The sequence below is a fragment of the Hylobates moloch genome, unplaced genomic scaffold (assembly GCF_009828535.3).
Source record: "Hylobates moloch isolate HMO894 unplaced genomic scaffold, HMol_V3 SCAFFOLD_4, whole genome shotgun sequence".
Lineage (NCBI taxonomy): Eukaryota > Metazoa > Chordata > Mammalia > Primates > Hylobatidae > Hylobates > Hylobates moloch.
In genome coordinates this window covers 161,973,697-161,991,893 of record NW_026652279.1, presented here as the reverse complement: position 1 = coordinate 161,991,893, position 18,197 = coordinate 161,973,697, and the positions used below count along the sequence as shown (strand labels likewise).

Below are 18,197 nucleotides of genomic sequence, written 5' to 3'. Positions count from 1 at the left end.
GGTTTGATTCAGTGCCTCAGCCATGAGATTCGAAATACTAACCCTTCAAGCAGCCACTCATCTTTCTCTATGTTAACTGGCCCTTATGCACAACTGTAGAGTAATGACACCGGGTTTGCACAATCGTGAAGAACCTTCTGAGTCTCCAAAAAGAGCTTCTCATCTGTTCTTTGTAGTTTCACAGTGCAATGACCAAGTCTTGCTGAGTTCTAATTCATTTATTTACAAAGAGTTCTATTTCTACTCCCTAGGATGTACTAGAGAAGTAAATTTAAAATGGTGTCTTGTTCCTAAGGAGCGTACAAGCTTTGGGGAGTGTAATTATCTCTAATACCAATTAGAATGCGGGTGAAACCCATTTTTAAAACGTGTAAACAACGTGACTGTTGGTATCCTACATATGTTAAACAATATGTTCAAGGATATTCGATAAAACACAACTTGCCATTTCTCCAACATGTCTCTTTACAATTTTTTTTTTTTTTTTTTGAGACAGAGTCTCGCTGTGTCCCCCAGGCTGGTGTGCAGTGGTGCCAGCTCTACTCACTGTAAGCTCCGCCTCCCAGGTTCACGCCGTTCTCCTGCCTCAGCCTCCCGAGTAGCTGGGACTACAGGTGACTGCCACCACACCTGGCTGATTTTTTGTATTTTTAGTAGAGACGGTGTTTCACTGTGTTAGCCAAGATGGTCTCGATCTCCTGACCTCGTGATCCGCCCGCCTCGGCCTCCCAAAGTGCTGGGATTATAGGCGTGAGCTACCACACCCAGCCTACAAAATTTTTATATATGTACTTTGTCTAAACATTCATTAGTTTGTCAATGACAGACATCAGTTCAGGTTAAACAACACAGGAATCTAATTTTATTCTCTTCTGTGAATCTAAGGACATGCATACTCCACACTAACAAATTTATTCAATCAATCAATAGATATTTAATGCTTATCTCTCTACCCTTCAGGATATGCCTAAAATCTTTTATTTCCCAGTTGTCTGCTGGAGAGTTTAGCTTAGAGTTGAGTTCCGCCACCTGATCAACGCCATTATTCCTCCACTGAATATTTGCTCAGCTCACCTTGTGTCCAGTGCCATGCCAGCCACTGGCTGTGGAATAATAAGCAGAGCCCTGCATGGTTCCTGTCCTCACCAAGTTTACAGTCTCAGGGAAAAGAGATCTGTTGTGCAAGGGGTCACACAATATAGTCTCAAATGACAGTACGTGTAGGGGGTTTGATGGCATTGCCCCAAAATTTTTGTCCAGCCGGATCCTTAGAATGAGACCATCTTTGGAAATTGGGTCTTTGCAGAGGTCATCAGTTAAGTTAATTGTTCTGGATGGTCCAGTGTGTGGCATCTATAAGGAAAAGGAGAGGGGGATTCAGATTCAGAGACACAGAAACACACAGGCCAAGAAGGCCATGTGGTGACAGAAGCAGGGATGGGGTGTTACAGCTACAAGCCAAGGAACTCCAAGCATGGCTGAGAATCATGAGAAACGAGCGAAAGGTAAGGAAGGACTCTCCCCTGGAGCCTTCAGAGAGAGCATGGCCCTGCTGGCACCTTGGCTTTTGACTTCTAGCCTCCAGAATGCTGAGAGAGTAAATTTCTATTGTGTTAAGCTAATGATCTAGTGGTAACGTGTGACAGGAGTCCTAGGAAACTAATGTAATGTGGATTCAATTGGACCATAAGAAATTGCAGATTTTCAACTGCTTTGAGCCACACAAAGAGCAATATTATAGGATTCATCCTAACATGTTATGAGCTTGTAAGAGGAAAATTTTGTCAGAGAAAGCTTCTCTGAGGAATTTCTAGTGGAGCTGAAATTTAGAGAACAAGTAGAATTTGATGGAGTTCAAGAAAAAAAGAGGAGGAAAGGGGAACCCAGCAGAGGGCCGGCAGAGGGGTGGGAGGCACAGAGGTTCTGAGGCAGAGGGTGCAGATGTTTCCAACCAACTGAAGGATGTGACTGGAACCTGGTGTGGGGATAGGGCTAGCTGAGTCTGGACAGGCAGGGAGGGCCAAAAAAAGGCCTCTGAGCCTAGATTAAAGATTGAGATTTTGACCAGGCATGGCAGCTCACACCTGTAGTCCTGGCTGCTCAGGAGGCTGAGGCAAGAGGATCCCTTGAGCCCAGGAGTTTGAGGCCGGCCTGGGCAACATTGCAAGATCCCATATCTTTAAAAAAAAAAAGTTTATATTTTTGTTTGTTATAACAAAAGTTTTTATTTTTGTTTGTTAAAAGCAGCGGGTACCCAGGCGTGGTGGTGCATGCTTGTAATTCCAGCAACTCAGGAAACTGAGGCTTGAACCAGAAGGCAGAGGTTGCAGTGAGCCAAGATTGCACCATTGCACTCCAGCCTGGGTGACAGAGCAAGACTTCATCTCAAAAAAAAAAAAAAGAGAAAAAGAAACAGGCAGTGGAATGCCATTGAAAGGTTTTAAGACAGAGCGTGAGAAATGACAATAATCAAAGAATGAAGAACAGATTAGAAAGAGCTGAAGCAGATGGAGAAACCACTGCAGGAAATGCAGGAACCGAGTAGTACATTGGCCAGGGATGCACTGGTGGGGATGCAGGCAGTGGGCAGGCCAAGAGGCTTTTAGGCAAGAACTCTGTGTTTTCATTTCAATGATATGTCCCAATTAATATACCATTTGCCCTTGTGTCTCTTTGAAGACATTGAATTCTCATAAAATATACATACCAGTCCTCAATACGTCTAGAGCCCCCAAGTCAACTCTTCTGACCATGTGTCTATTCCGCTGCCCATGAAGTCTCTTGGAGTAGAAGTAGTGCCTTCATTTTTTTTCTTGTTTCTCTCCTTGCTCTCTACCTTGTGTTTCCAAGCACTCTGTTCCTATATCTACCAGAGTGGCCATTCTATTTTATTATCATTGTCCCTTTATAGAACTGTCTACCCAGTTATACTGTGGGCTCCGTGAGGGCGAGTGCAGTGACATATTTATTTTTATATCCCCTGAACTTAGCGCAGAACCTGACCTATAAGATTTGATTTATAAGTGACAGTATCAATGTATAAATAAATGAGTCAGCAAATGCATGAATTAACAATACTTTATTTCTGCTCTATCCTATCCCCTTTGGCCTGATATACCTGCCTTACACTCTGATCTGATCTAATAGATTAACTGCTTTCTCTATTTCCTCTCTATTTGCCACTGACAAGTATTTTTCTACTAGTTGTATCAACTTTTAGAAAACAAGACTCTTCCTGGCAAATCTCTTTATTCGTGTATGGAATCATTTTTCTAATTGTGTACATCTCACGGCAATGCTACTACTTTTTGTTTTGTGTCTTTGGGAGCTAATTCCTTACATTGTCATCATCATAACCACGGAACTGTTGAGAACGTGCCATTTTGCACACATTACTGCGTTGAGCACTCCAGTTAGGAGGGAACGAACAGCAGTGACTCCTTCTCTAAGTAAGATTACCATCTAAGACAGAAAAACCAAAAGCTACCCATAAAATCAAATCAGACTTACAAATGGCGAAGGTCAATGTTTATGTTACACGAAACAAAAACATAAGCGCAATTTCTGCAGCCTAATAAGAAAACCAGAAATCAGGATGTATAGCTCATCATGAGCTTACAACCAACAGGATAGTTGAGTCATCCATCACATTGAAATTGGAATGTTTCCCCAAAAAGAAGCCCTCCTGTTCTCCTTAGCCAATTTCTATTTCCACATATAGGAGGGTTGCATTGCCATCTCTCTTCCTGTTTTAAAAGCTCTCTTGGCTTCTAATTCTTATCTCTCCATAACTCCTAAGACAAATTGTAGTGATAGAGTAAAAGCATACCCAACAAGGAGGTAAATGAGTGGAAGATTTTTGAAACTCGCCCCCCAAATCCCTCCAAAAAGGCAGCCTGAATTAAATGTACTCTTTGAAAGGCATCAGCGTTAAAAGATGCAATTTGGGAAGCCGGGACAGAAGACAGGGCAGACGTGGGGAAGGGTGTTCCAGTCTGCAGAAGGTCCTGGAGAAGGGAAGAGGTAAACAGAAGTAAAGAGGGACTCCAAGAGACATTGGCACTGGGAGAGAAAAAGAGAGTATAGGAAAGCATAGCATGAATTCTGAAAGCCACAGTTCACCTTCATACTATCTTAGTTCAGCCTTGTTCCAGTTTATGTTAAACCTGAGCTTCCCTGAAACTCAGTTTGTAGAAATATAAATATACACTGTTTTTTTTTTTTTTTGAGACGCTCTTAAATAAATCCATTTGATTGTCATTTCTCACAAAGATATTGTATGGCATTTAAGTTCGTCGTGTCCAAGCATGTTTGCAGCCAAATAGAAAACTCGCTGCATGGACCAAATGTGGCATTTCTGTTTTGAGCTTTTCTGTTTTAATCTGCTAGACGACATAACCAATTTTCTTGCCATTGTCTCTCTTTACAAATGCTACTACTTGGTATGATTCTGTAGCTAATTTTTTTTTATTTTTCATGGTTTTTAAAAATTTTTAATTCTAGCGTTATACATGTGTAAACAAATTTTATTGTTTAAATATGCAAGTAATAGTAAACCATAAAAATGTCTGAGATGAAAAGAGGCTTGTCTTTGGGAATAAAATAACATAAAGTTTTCCTTTAATTTTTTTCTGGTTTAGTTTTTTTGTTGTTGTTAAGTTTTGTTTTTGTTTTTTCTGTAACTCAAAAGTTTTAGCTTATAGAGCAATTTATGGCGGGCAAGAGACGTATACTTGGTAGGCCTTTACTGCCATCTACTGGCATTTCATGTAATTACTTATTATTGCTTCCATTCTAAAACTAATTTTGTGTAGCATATGTAATAGTATTATAGGTTCCGCCTTTTTTCTTCTTTCCATTTTTTTCTTTAGTTAAAGCAAAGTGAAGCAAACGCAGACACCAAAGAAAAGCTCCCTTTACGCCTGCGAATCTTTGAAAAATTTCCAAACAGACCGCAAATGGTGAAAATCTCAAAGCTTCCTTCAGATTTTACAGTTCCTAAAATCAGGTACCAAAATACTTCTTTAATTGCATATTTCACATACATTGTAAAAGATTCATCATCTTAAATCTGATTTAACCCTTCTTTTAAGTATATGTGGGTTGGGTTTCTTTCTATTTTATTATCTATCTTTACTACCTCTACCTCTATTTAAAATAAATAAATAAATAAATAAATAAATAAATAAACAAACAACTTTGACTCTTTTAAGCAATGTATTCAGAGAAGAGTCACTTTATAACTGCAGTAGCCTAAGCAAGAAGGCTGCTTCCCATTGCTTCTCTCTGGGATGACTCCTCGGGAATGGGACATCCCAGGAAACTGGAGAAGCTGCTCAATGTTGCAGGGATGGCAGGTAGACATCGGTCTCTGACCCCAACCATATAAGACTAAAATTGCCTCTGTGGCCCTTTTATGTTCAAGCAAACAGAGAAACCACAGCTGGCCCAGTTTGTGTACTACTACAGTGTTTATTGATCCTACCCTGTCAGGTTACCATATAATTTGTCGTCCACTTTTTAAAAGAAGAACCATGGCATTTTTCCGCTCATACTGATTTGATTTTCTACCACGTTTGCCCTCCAGTTAAGCAAATGCATAAAAGGTGCTTTAAACACCTATTTTTAATAATAAAAGGAAATTCTTCTAGTTATAGCTCAAGAAATTACAAACAGAATTACAGCAATATGTTACTAGCTTTAAAAATAATTCTGTGGGGGGTTATAAAAGTATGAGACTGGATATGGTGCCATAATATTTAAAATTCAGATAGAAATATATTTGCATTTCTAATTTAAAAAAATTAATTGAATTTGGTAATTTGAAGAGACGTTACTTGAATTTTCATTATGCTTTGAAGATCAGATGAACGCACTTGCTTTTGAGTCTTAAAATGTAAAATTCTCTCTTAATCATTCTTATGATAAATGGGCATTTAGAGAGAGCAACTAATTCTTCCAAGTCTTAGAGGGGAAAAAAAGTGTTTTATTACCGCAATAAGATTCAAAAAACTGGGCTGGGTGCAGTGGCTCACACCTGTAATCCCAGCACTTTGGGAGGCCGAACCGGGCAGCTCACCTGAGGTCGGGCGTTCGAGATCAGCCTGACCAACATGGAGAAACCCCATCTCTAGTGAAAATACAAAATTAGCCAGGCGTGGTGGTGCATGCCTGTAATCCCAGCTACTCTGGAGGCTGAGGCAGGAGAATTGCTTAAACTTGGGAGGTGGAGGTTGTAGTGAGCTGAGATTGTGCCATTGCACTCCAGCCTGGGCAACAAGAGTGAAACTCCATCTCAAAAAAAAAAAAAAAAAGATTCAAAAAATTACCATCAGTTACTGAGTAATGTTGCTTGAAAGTTATTTCAAGCATATTGCTTTCTAAGCAGGAGTCACTGAGTTTCAGGAAGCTGTTGCTAATGAAATATTTTAGTCATGATCTAGTTTTCTATGATCTTTTGTCACTGCTTTATCTTTGCTCAAGCAAACTCATCATTGCAAAATGCTGTCACTTGCTCTATTCCGTTAATAATGCCTGATGTGTGTGTACTTCATTCGCAAAGGGAGAGTTTTATGAAGCAGTTTATTGACCGCCAGCAACAGGACACATGTTGCCTCCTGAGAAGCCTCCCTTCCACCTCTTCCTCCTCCTGCGACCACTCCAAACGCCCGGCCATTGAGGACAACAAATACATCGACCAAAAAGTAAGATCCACTGTTTCAAATAACAAGGCTTCTGAAAAGCATGTATGTTTGAGAAAAGAACCGCAGAGTTCTTTAGGGTCCTGGAATCCAATTTCTCAAGAGAATAATGAAAAAAAAAAATTATTTCATTTGTAAAAGATATCATGAAACCTAACATTTTTTACTCTATGCATTGAAATTTTGCATTTCTGCATGTAAGCTTTTGAGCTGTGCCACGTGGCAGCCATGCAACTTTGTAAACATCAAGAACCTCCCAAATCTGCATTTTCTCATGTGCAGCATAAAGGGCTGGGATCTCCAAGGCTCAGTCCTGGTGTAATGATCTGCCACCTCCTGCAAGTACAACTGCTTATGTCTACTTACTACATCAGAGAGGATACCAGAGCATGTTTCTCCAAAATCAGTCAAAAGAATTGCCATTTATTCAATGCTTGGTATGTGGCAGGAACTTAGGTGCAAGAGCTTATTCATGTTCTAGTTTACCTATTTATCATTGGAAAAGTAGACGGGAAAATTTTTTTTCAGATTCCACAGCAAAGTTTCTTTTTTTTTCCAGATTCAAATTTTTTTTCAGATTCCAAAGCAAATTTAGGTGTAATTTTAAAGAAATGTAATTTTTCATTTATTCACTTTTTAAAAAAATAATGGAAGGGCTGGGTGCCATGGCTCTTGCCTGTAATCCCAGCACTTTGAGAGACCGAGGCGAGTGGATCACTTGAGGTCAGAAGTTCGAGACCAGCTTGGCCAACATGGTGTAACCCCATCTCTACTAAAAATACCAAAATTAGCCGGGCGTGGTGGTGGGTGCCTGTAATCCCAGCTACTCGGGAGGCTGAGGCAGGAGAATCACTTGAACCCAGGAGGCAGAGGTTGCAGTGAGCTGAGATTGTACCACTGCACTCCAGCCTGGGCAACAGAGTGACACTCCACCTCAAAAAAAAAAAAAAAAAAAAGAATAAGACATAAAATGTATTGTCTAGGTACAATAAGTAAACATATTTATATATATACACATATACATATAAATATACATACATATACATATAAATGTATATGTGTGTATACATGTCTGCATAATATCAAACTATATATATCAGCTTGGTCACATAATCAATGTCAGTTCAGTTAGAAAATGAAAGATTAATAATTGTCCTTTAATATTAAAGAGATTAAACAGTAGAGTTTGCAAAAACACCTAGTTCACTTGCAAGTATTTCACTTTGGAATTCCTAGTGTGTTTTTTATTCATTTATGTTGTTACCGCCCTTTTTCTTTTGCTTACAATGAAATCCATATTTCTCTATGATCATGTGAAAATAAAATGCCAACTCTTTCATCCTCCAGGATCTTCTTTCTCTCTACATTCTTTCCCTTCCCACAGGGATGAACCCTTTGGAATTCCCTCACCTTTCTCTTTATCTCGCCTCCCCTTTTTCTCCTCTTTCTTGCCTCCCATTTTTCCTCCTTTTTCACCTCCCCCTTTTCTCCTCCTTTTTCTCCTCCTTTTTCTCGCCTCCCCTCCCCTAATGTGATGCTACTTCTCCCGTTTACCTCTCCCCCAGTTCCCAGGTTCTCTGCTGTAGTTCAGTCACGTTGCTCTTGATGAAAATGATGATGACTTTCTCTGCAGGATGTCTCTTCTTTTTCAAGGATTTCCATGTGTTGATTTTCCTTCAGCCATCTAGAGATGCTATTCTATTCTCTTTGCAGAATCCAAGATTGTAAATGAGAAGTCTGATGCCAATGTCATTTTTTTTAAGTAATTAGCCTTTTGGTTGGTAGACTTGGTTTGCTTGTTTCTTCAGGAAAACTTGTAAGATTTTCTGTGTATCCTTGGAGTTCAGAAGCTTTCTTAGAATATATCTTATATGTCTTTTTTCATCAGAACTGCTCCAGCTAGAGTCTTTTCAGCTTGCCAACTAAGATATTTGCCCAGGGAAATTTCCATTTATTTTGTGTTCAATTGTTACTCTTCCATCTGCTTCTTTCTACCCTAAGATTGCCATCTCTCTATTTTTGTTCTGTGCTTGGTCTTCCAGGACACTAATTAGATTTCAACTGAGGTTATCCTTTGCTCTAAATTTCTCGTGAAAAATTACGATATGGACATATTACCCTCAACTATCCTTAAAGGCTTGCATATTACCCTTAGCTATCCTTAGAGGCTTTACTTTTGTCTTTTATTTTTTTTTTTTTTAGAGATGAGATCTTGCTGTGTTGCCCGGGGTGCAGTGGCTGTTCACAGGCATGGCCATAGCACACTATAGCCTTGAACTCCTGAGCTCAAGTGATCCTCCTGCCTCAGCCTCTGAGTAGCCAGGACTACAGACATGGCCACCATGCCTGGCTTTTTTGATTTTTTTTTAAATTAAACTTAATCACCTCTCTTCTTCACAGTTATAATCCGCTCAACACTGTGCATGGGGCATAGAAGCAGAAGGTCATATGTCAGTGGATAAACAAGTGGGAAGATGGTGCCTTGGCTTCAGCCAATCAGTTTGAAATTGCAGTTTGCGTAGACTAGAAAGCAAGTTGCTTTGTTTTGTTTTGTTTCCAAAGCAGATTGTAAGCCAGAAGTCTGGGCTGTCTTGTGACCACTTATCTCCAGGAAGAGGATAGAGAGCTGATATCCATTATGCCAAAGTCACAAAACCATGACTTGCTTTTAAAAATCACTGGTAACACTACCCCACTGGAAACACAAAATTGAAATATGAGTTTATTTTCTCTCTAAAAGGAAATGTGATTGTTTCTCACATTTCCTGAACACAGTAGTTTGATTTGGTGAGGACAAAAATAAAAAGATTCTTGAGAGGTGTGTGCCGGGCTGAGGAGGAGTCTAAAGAGGATGTGGCCCACCCCTCTGTGCGCCCGCCCAAAGCAAACCCTCCCCACGTACAGTTGGAATAACACGTTTTATCCCATACAGCATGTATTATTGCTCCCACTTGGAAAGTGGAATGTCAAAAACATATTTTTTCTTCATCAGAGGACCCTGTTAGGGGAGCAGCAAGACAACTGCTTCTGTTACCATCCACGCTTTCTTAAAGCTTTGACTTGATCTAGGTTGTCAGAAAAGTAGACTTAATTCTTTTCAGGATCCACCATTTTCAGCAATAGTTCCCACCCAGTTCTTGGTGTTCTTCATAAGACCTTAGGATTTGTCAACCTTGTTGAGTGCCCCTAGGCCAAGGAAATCTAAAGCAGAAAATCCCTCTTCAAAGGATTTCAGTGATAAAGATTTAATGGAAGCAGAAATTGCGGAGACAGCATTCTGGCATTTGTATTATAAATACGGCAAGCCTTTTTCATTTTTATTAAGAAACTTGAAAGCCACTTAAAAACAAGAGCGCATAAACACAGAACAAGAATCCCGATCACAGACCCTACCACCATTAACTCCCCTTATAAAGTATTTTTCAGCGAGCACTTGGAAATTGCCGTTAAAATCCCAATTGCCTTTGGAAATCCTAGTCACTGTGAAGTGGCAGGCAAGATTCTGCACTCTACATGAAAAAAAATCCACCCAGCACTCTGCAAATTGTGCAAATTGAGGCTGTTTTTCCTCAGTGACTGGTATGAAAGAAAAAGGACATGAGAGGCTGGTTTATCGGTGATTCTCGTAACATGAACAAAGGAACAATAAAATAAAACTGTTCTCTTAATAGTTATCTTGTACCAGGAGAAACTTCTGCCTTCGCTATGCTAGAGGGAATCACCTTTCTCTTTCCAGGGAAAATAGTGAAGCCCCAGGTGCCTGGAGACTGCAAGTTAAGGGAGCAAAAAACAACAACTGACAGCAACCCCAGAAGGGGGCAGGGGTTTGATGAAGCATTGCAGAAAACACAAAAGCACATTAGGCAAGATTTTCTCCCAGTAATTACCCTGGCTTTGAACAGGGATGAGTAATTCCCATGGCAACCTCACTTTGCAGAAACCATGTTTTTAAAAATAGCCCTGGTGGATCACCTTTATTATACAGTTTAAAATTCCTGTCCTTCTCCCAGAAAACAACCAGCAAACAAAAATCTTTAAAATCTTGGGGCTGACCCAGATCCTAAAAGGAAAAGACAGGAAGGAGTGTTTTCCTGCCTGTCCTTTGAGACTCCATAGAAACGACCTTCCCAAGTGGTCATTTCCCCCATCCCTTTATCCTGCTACCTCCCGTTCCTGTGAGCAATTGTGAGGGGTTCCTTTTCTTCCTGATTCAAGGATCTTGAGAGGGGCTTTTCCAGTTTCCAAGCAGAAAGAAATCCAGCAACAATTTCTACTTGTATTTTTCCTCCATATTATTGAAATTAAACTCTAGTTTCCTTAAGCAGAGCAGTGATTAGTAAAGTGAGATCTGAACTTGACTTTCCAGTAACCCTGTAATAAAACCAGCCCGCTCTGTTCTCCGAAGTGAGACATCCAGTCAAGGTCAAGGTCTCACCTGTGGTTGAGTCTAGGGCGTCGGTTCTGTGCTGCTGCCTTGGCTGATGCACCATTGCCTATATCAGAATTTGCAAGAGCCTGGGAAGCACGAATGAACCTCCTGGAGCCATGCTAGCCTGAGACACATGGAGGATGAGGGCTGTCCCAGCACCTCCACCTCGTGCCCCTGTACTTCCCAGCATAGAATCAGAGCCCACATAATAATGAACAGTGAATATTTCTCTGACACTAGGACAATATCTGCCCACCCTCTTGTCAGCCTCCTTTCTGCTGAAGCATATGATAGTTCTTTAATAAGCCTTCACAATGAACAACTAACTTATATGTACAGTAAAGAGGAAAATGATCATTGGAATGACTATGTTTTGTTTATCCATTTTATTTTATAACTTATCAACATTCATTCAGTCATTCAGCAAACATTTATGGAGCACCCATTATTCATCTGCCATTCTCTGGGCTGTGGGAATTCAACAGTGAGCAAGATGTCAACTGTACCCTTTAGGAGCTCATAGTCCAATGGGAGGAAATGCACATACCTGCATGAAGGTAAAAAGTATTACCGGAACCATGAGAGAGAACCCCCTAAGTTCCCCTTACAGAAGAAGCGTGATTGATTGATAAAGGAAGAAAGCACCCCAGGCAGAGAGGGACATATATGCAAAGGTATGTAAAGCATCAGCTGCTTGATGTAACTGTTTGAGAGAAACTGGGTAGAAGAGTGATTAGGTGGTGCAGGTTCCAACCCTCATCAGTAAAGTAGAGATAATTCTCATTTTCAAGGTTTGTTGTGAGAATCAAATAATGTAATAATGTTAAATACCTAGCATTGCACCCGGGCTAGCATATGTTCTGTACCTCTCAAACCAGACAAGAAAGGTTACTGTTTTTAAACCGTACCATGAAGTCAGACTCAGCAAACAGACTTCTATTCATCAATTAGGACAAAAGACTTTCACATAAATTTAACCTTCAGATGTAACAGTCTAGTTGAGTGCAGTATATTAATTACTGATCAATTTCCTTATGGTACGTGAGCCTGATTTTTTTTTTAGAGTTTGATTTTTGTTGATATTTTAGTTGCTATCCCCATTGTCTACACAGTGTCTTCGAATCTGAGGAAGTAAGTTAAGTCATTCTGGAAAGATTACTCTTCTGTTTTGTTGATTGCCATACAGCATTTTATAATGTTCTATATGATTATAGAGTGCTTGATAGTTTGTTCTCGTAACTCCTCACATAACAAGTTACTCAGTCTGATCTATAATTTCCAGGATGAATGAATGTTTGTTCACGAGAGAGAGAGAGAGAGAGAGAGAGAGAGAGAGAGAACAGCCTGTTTTCATCTTTAGGGCTTTTGCTCTTTTGAAAGAATTCTTTTTAAATAATGGCTTAGCATCTCTGCAGTACTATTCAAGATGTATCTCCAGAAAACGAGTGACAGATGACATGATGCTACCATATAACCATGAGTTGTATATCAAAAGGAAGAATTGGTGTTCATCATGTCAAATATGAAAACTTTGTACACTTCTCTCTAGCTTAAAAATGCTTTAGTAGATAATGGATTCCCAATTTAGTCACATAATGGAAAGGAAATAAAAAGATGCATAATATAAAATCAAACCATTTTTTCTTCTTACTGGTCTTTGCAGTAAATTCTCAAGCTAAAAACAAAATATCTGTGTGTGTGAGCACTCACCCTTTCATCCAACAATCATTTGTAAGGACCATTATATGTAAACAGTTTACTGGGCCCTGAGTAAACAAACACATCTTTCTATCTTCAACTAACATAAGAGTAGGAATTCCCTCTTAGTGATTATTTTTGCAGAATATTTAATTGTGTAACCATTTTTAGGTTGGAATTATGTATCAGCTGTTTGTATTCCTTAGTAAAGGTTCATTGAGCGTCAAAAGTAGATCAGTCTAGGATTAAGAATTTTTTATAGGTAATGTAAGAGATTTTTAATTGCATTTTCTATATCATGTAAAAAAGAGGTATCAAGTAGTTAAGGCTGCTGCTAAATCTGTCTTGGAAATTTACATTTTGCTCTTCTTTTTAAACTTTTTCCTCTTCTGAGTATAGTTTACTTATAAATTTTCTCTTCTATTAAGTGTCATGCTAGTCTCCGTGGGTTTTATTTGTTGCTGATGTTGGTGTTCAGTCCAAGTCCTGCTTCCTTGTGTTGCCACAGATTTTAAATTTGGAATCGCTATACCTGTAGTCCCAGCACTTTGGGAGGCCAAAGCTGGCGGATCACCTGAGTTCAGGAGTTCAAGACCATCCTGGGCAACATGGTGAAACTCCACCTCTACTAAAATACAAAAACTTAGCTGAGCATGGTGGCACACACCTGTAGTCCCAGCTACTCGGGAGGCTGAGGCATGAGAATTGCTTGAGCCCAGGGGGCAGAGGTTGCAGTGAGCCAAGATCGTGCCACTGCACTCCAGCTTGGGCAACAGAGCGAGACTCCATCTCAAAACAAACAAACAAACAAAATGTGGAATTTCTAAATTCACAAACAAGTTAAAAGCATCTGACATGTACTCTAGAATCACAAGCCCACTCACCTTCTTTTGTCTCTGCAGATTTCCAATCTTTGCCTTCCTGTTTATATTAGATATAATCATAAAGTCATTTTGTCTTTTAGTTTTGTAATTAAAATCTACCTAGCATATATTCATAGTTTCTTATCATTAAGTACTCTACATTAAACCTATCTAAATTTGTTTCAGTAATCGAAGATGTTGCTTTTCCCTCGATATTTGCACAGTTTCATTATTTGATGTGTAAGATGTTAGAGATTTGACCACAGTGACCCCAGGCTACTGTGTTAGTGGCCAAAGCATTGTCATAAAATTCAAGTGCAAAAAAAATCAGATCAATTAAGTTTTAAATTGTTTAGTTTCTAATATTACAAGATGTTCCTATATATCAAGTTAGTTGATTCATTTCAAAATAAGCAGTCCCTCTTTGTAATTTTTACCTCATTCATATTTCTTATTTTCGAGGACTAACTACATTAAAATATATAAGACAGAAAAAGGAGCAAAAACTGAAAGTAATACTTGAATATTATGAAATTAATTCAATTTTCGAATATATTTCAAGCACCAACAATGCACACTGCTAGACAATGAAAGAAAATGTAATAAACAAAGAATACATTATACATATCCTAAGGAGTTTACAATCGGTTGGAATTCACAGAATGATAAAAAGATGTTTCACACAGGGCAGGGATCAACTTGTGCTGGGTGCCTTGGAGTCCAAAGGAAGAGTGAAGATTTGGTGTATGTGTGGCATGCACACATGTGCACATGCATGTTTATATGAATATTTTAACTCCTACACATAGTGTTTTTACAGGGTTCAGAACACATGATATTGAAATAACTTACAATAAGAAATCTTTTTTTTTTTTTTTTTTTTTTGAGACAGAGTCTCGCTCTGTGGCCCAGGCTGGAGTGCAGTGGCATGATCTCGGCTCACTGCAAGCTCTGCCTCCCAGGTTCACACCATTCTCCTGCCTCAGCCTCCCGATCAGCTGCGACTACAGGTGCCCGCCACCATGCCCGGCTTATTTTTTCTATTTTTTAGTAGAGACAGGGTTTCACCATGTTAGCCAGGATGGTCTCGATCTCCTGACCTCATGATCCACCCTCCTCGGCCTCCCAAAGTGCTGGGATTACAGGCATGAGCCACTGCACCCAGCCTACGATAAGAAATCTTGACCCATCATCTAAAATTCTCTTTTCACAAAATTCACATTTTAAGATACTGTTCAAAGCTTCATAACATGATATTATAATGGTATTCACCTTTATATACATCCATAATCAACATTTTAATCTTGCTGATGCTCACATTAATCACCTTTTAAAATTTTCTTTCTAAGCATAATGTCAATTCCAGAGAAAGTTTATTTTATAGAAACATCTTGCCACATGTGATCTGTCGTATGCACTTTGGGATTAATTTTGAATTCATGGGTGCATGAAAATTCAAATACAGTCAAATGAGATACCACCTTCAACCCATGCAATTTTAAGTAATTGCTTATTCCCAATTACTATATTTTATTTGGGAGACTTATAAAGTGGCTCATTATAATAATTACACTACACCTTTCCAGCAGAAATGACATTCATCAAGCCATATTCATTGGACCATGGTTTTGTGTCTTACAGTCATATGTTTTTATAACCACTTTCCCATTTATTATTAACCTGTTAATATTTTTAAAATGAGAAAAGAAAAATGGAGCCACTCAAACTTTTTCCCAGTTAGAAACAGAAATGTATTGTTAACATTGTAAATCAAAAAAAGCTATTGAATATTTATAATGCTTGAGGTGTGCTTTGTCAAATAAATATAGTTGGCTTCATTCTGAAGGTGGTTTCTAGGGTCAAGCTATGGTTCTTTAGGTCTAAGCATTGCCGCATCCTAAAGGAATCTATATTCAAGATAGGTCTGTGGTTACTTCTGGGTGATCGAATTAATCAAATTAATATTTTGGTTGATTGAGAGTTTTGATGGATCCCAGATTTTAAGGAATCAGTAAGTATAAAATATAAAAACTATGATCATACTAGCTTTAATGAGTTAGGAAATGTATTGATCTCTTTCAGTGCTTCAGAGTCATTATTCTGAAAATCAATTATGCATATGTAGAACAAACAAAAAGTTGGTTAGTTTCAATTTTGCATTAGGATGTGAGAATAGCAAGAGTTTATAATATATGTAAACCAAATATTTCAAGTCAAGCAGATAATATTTTTTTATGATATAGTTTAGTTTAGAAAATGTTTTTTTATACTAAGCCTAGTGACATTTTACATAGACATAATGCAGTGAAAAGATTCGAACACTGAAGATGCATGATCCAGAGTTCTAGTAATAATTTTGCAATTTATTATCTGAGTGAACTTAGACAACTTGATTTTTATGAGCCTTAGATCTTTAATCTGGAAAAAAGAGATAATAATACCTTACCTACCTATGAGGATTAGTTTGAAGATTAAGTTTAAAATATGTATATATCACCTCAGTACAGAAATACAGATGTAGAAGTTTTAAAATGTACATTTTTAAATGTGCAATGGGCATCTATAAAATTCTTCATTCAATGACTAGAGAATAACATTCTAATTCGAGAACACATGTATGATTTTAAATGTAACCATTTACCAGAAAGACTTCTAAACATATACACATCAATGTCCTAGAGAAGATATTATTTGACCAAAATGTAACAAAATCAGAAACCTAATAACAAGAAAATAGCCACAAAAAAACGTACACATTCAGAAATGTAAAACTACTTTCAAATAAGCAAAGAAGAAGCACCAATGAAAATAAGAAAATATCTACAATTAAAAAAACAGTGAACAAAAGATGCATCAAACTTGTAGGAAGTAGCTATTGGCATTTTTAGAGGAAAAAATTAGCCCTGAATGAATATCTAGTAAAGAAATAAAGGCTTAAATTAATCTTCCAAGCATTCATTTCAAGAATTTGGAAAAATTATCAACCAAGGAAACACTAAGATAGCAGAAAGAAATAATAAAGAGAAAAGCAGTTATTAATCAAATGCGGGGAAAAGAAGTGATAAATAATATCAACAAAATTGAAATTTTGTTCTTTGGAAACAGTGATAAAATTGATAAATCTACTTCAAAATTCAACAAGAAAAATTTAAGGCGCCTTCTTCTATAAAGATGACAGAGGCATTGGTATCGTTTTTTAATCTTGAATTCCCACATGAAAACAGAAAGGATACCAAGATATCAAAACCCCAGATCCGTAGTTAATATTTACCATAAAACTCGGTAATCCACAAACCCTAAATAAAAGCAAGTGTTGACAAACAAATAGCCACATGATCTGCATGATATTAGTGTCTGTGGGAGGAAACCAAGCTTAATTTCAGAGCATCCAGTGTTCATGGAATGGTAGAACATCTTCTTAGCTCCATTCTGAAATAAAAAATCCAGGAGTGGAATCAAAATTGAACAGGCCAGGGACAAGAGTGATAAGGATAAAAGCAGATCCAGACAAATTTTGCAGGGGGAGGACGATTGGGAAACAGAGCTTGGAAATTCCAGAAAGAATGCTACCATATTTGATCACTATATTAAAACAACAGAAGAGGAAACTCTGAAGTTAGAAGAGAAATATTAAACTGTTTGGGAAAACTAATTTTGTATAAAAATGAGTAAGAGAAAATTATCAAAGCCAAACTCAAAAATGAGTAAGCGCCAACGTTATTATAAGCAAAAAAACAGTGAGCAGAATACTGTCCCCGTAGACAAGGAAAGCAACCCATAAAAACGTGCTCTAACCAGCTCAAACTGTAGCATACTATTGAAAAATTAGTTAAAAGACGTTAAAAATTACATAAGGGTGAAATAGCAACATAAATAAAGGTTAGAAAAACTCAGAAATGAGGTTCAGAACTGAGAAAGTTATAAATTAAAGCAATGAAAACTAAACGAGAAGGAACATTAAGAGACCACAGATGATTCAAAAGTGAGAAATAGAAAATGAAGAAGAAGAAATTTTTTAAAATCAAAGAGAAATGAAGAAAGAGATGAAAATGATTTGCAAGAAAAATGACAAATTGAAGAAAGTCAAAAGTCCAGTATCTGCATTATAGGTGTCCCTAAGGAAGAAAAACTACAGCAAGAGAATAAAACGTACTAAACTTTTCTGAAACATAAAAAGATTTGAAACTATATATTGACAGCACACACCTAAAAATATTGGAGTGAATGGTTAAAAACAATACATACAACAGACAAATGACAGGTCTTTAAATTAAAAAAAAAAAATGGTATCTAGCCCAAATAAGAACAAGTGATTTATAAAGGAAAGAACGTTAGATTATCATCAGATTTTTCAGCAGCAATGCTTTATGTCAGAAGAAAATAGAGTAACATATATAGGATGCCCAGGCCAAGAATATCTGAGCCAAATTTTTTTCCATCCTGAAAACTGACTTTCAAGGTCAGGGAAACTGCTTTCAAGATCTGAGAATATGAGTAATGTAAGAT

General features: G+C 37.9%; 1 protein-coding gene across 6 annotated transcripts in view; it reads left to right on the top strand.

The window, feature by feature from the left end:
• The window catches only part of NALCN (sodium leak channel, non-selective), a 358,797-nt gene that overhangs the window by 263,810 nt on the left and 76,790 nt on the right, over positions 1-18,197 (top strand). For all 6 annotated transcript variants that reach the window (XM_032151251.1, XM_032151250.1, XM_032151248.1 and 3 more), the window contains 2 exons: positions 4,872-5,008; positions 6,563-6,704. In XM_032151251.1, the coding sequence (XP_032007142.1) occupies positions 4,872-5,008; positions 6,563-6,704 (279 nt within the window). The remainder of the gene's footprint in view (positions 1-4,871; positions 5,009-6,562; positions 6,705-18,197) is intronic.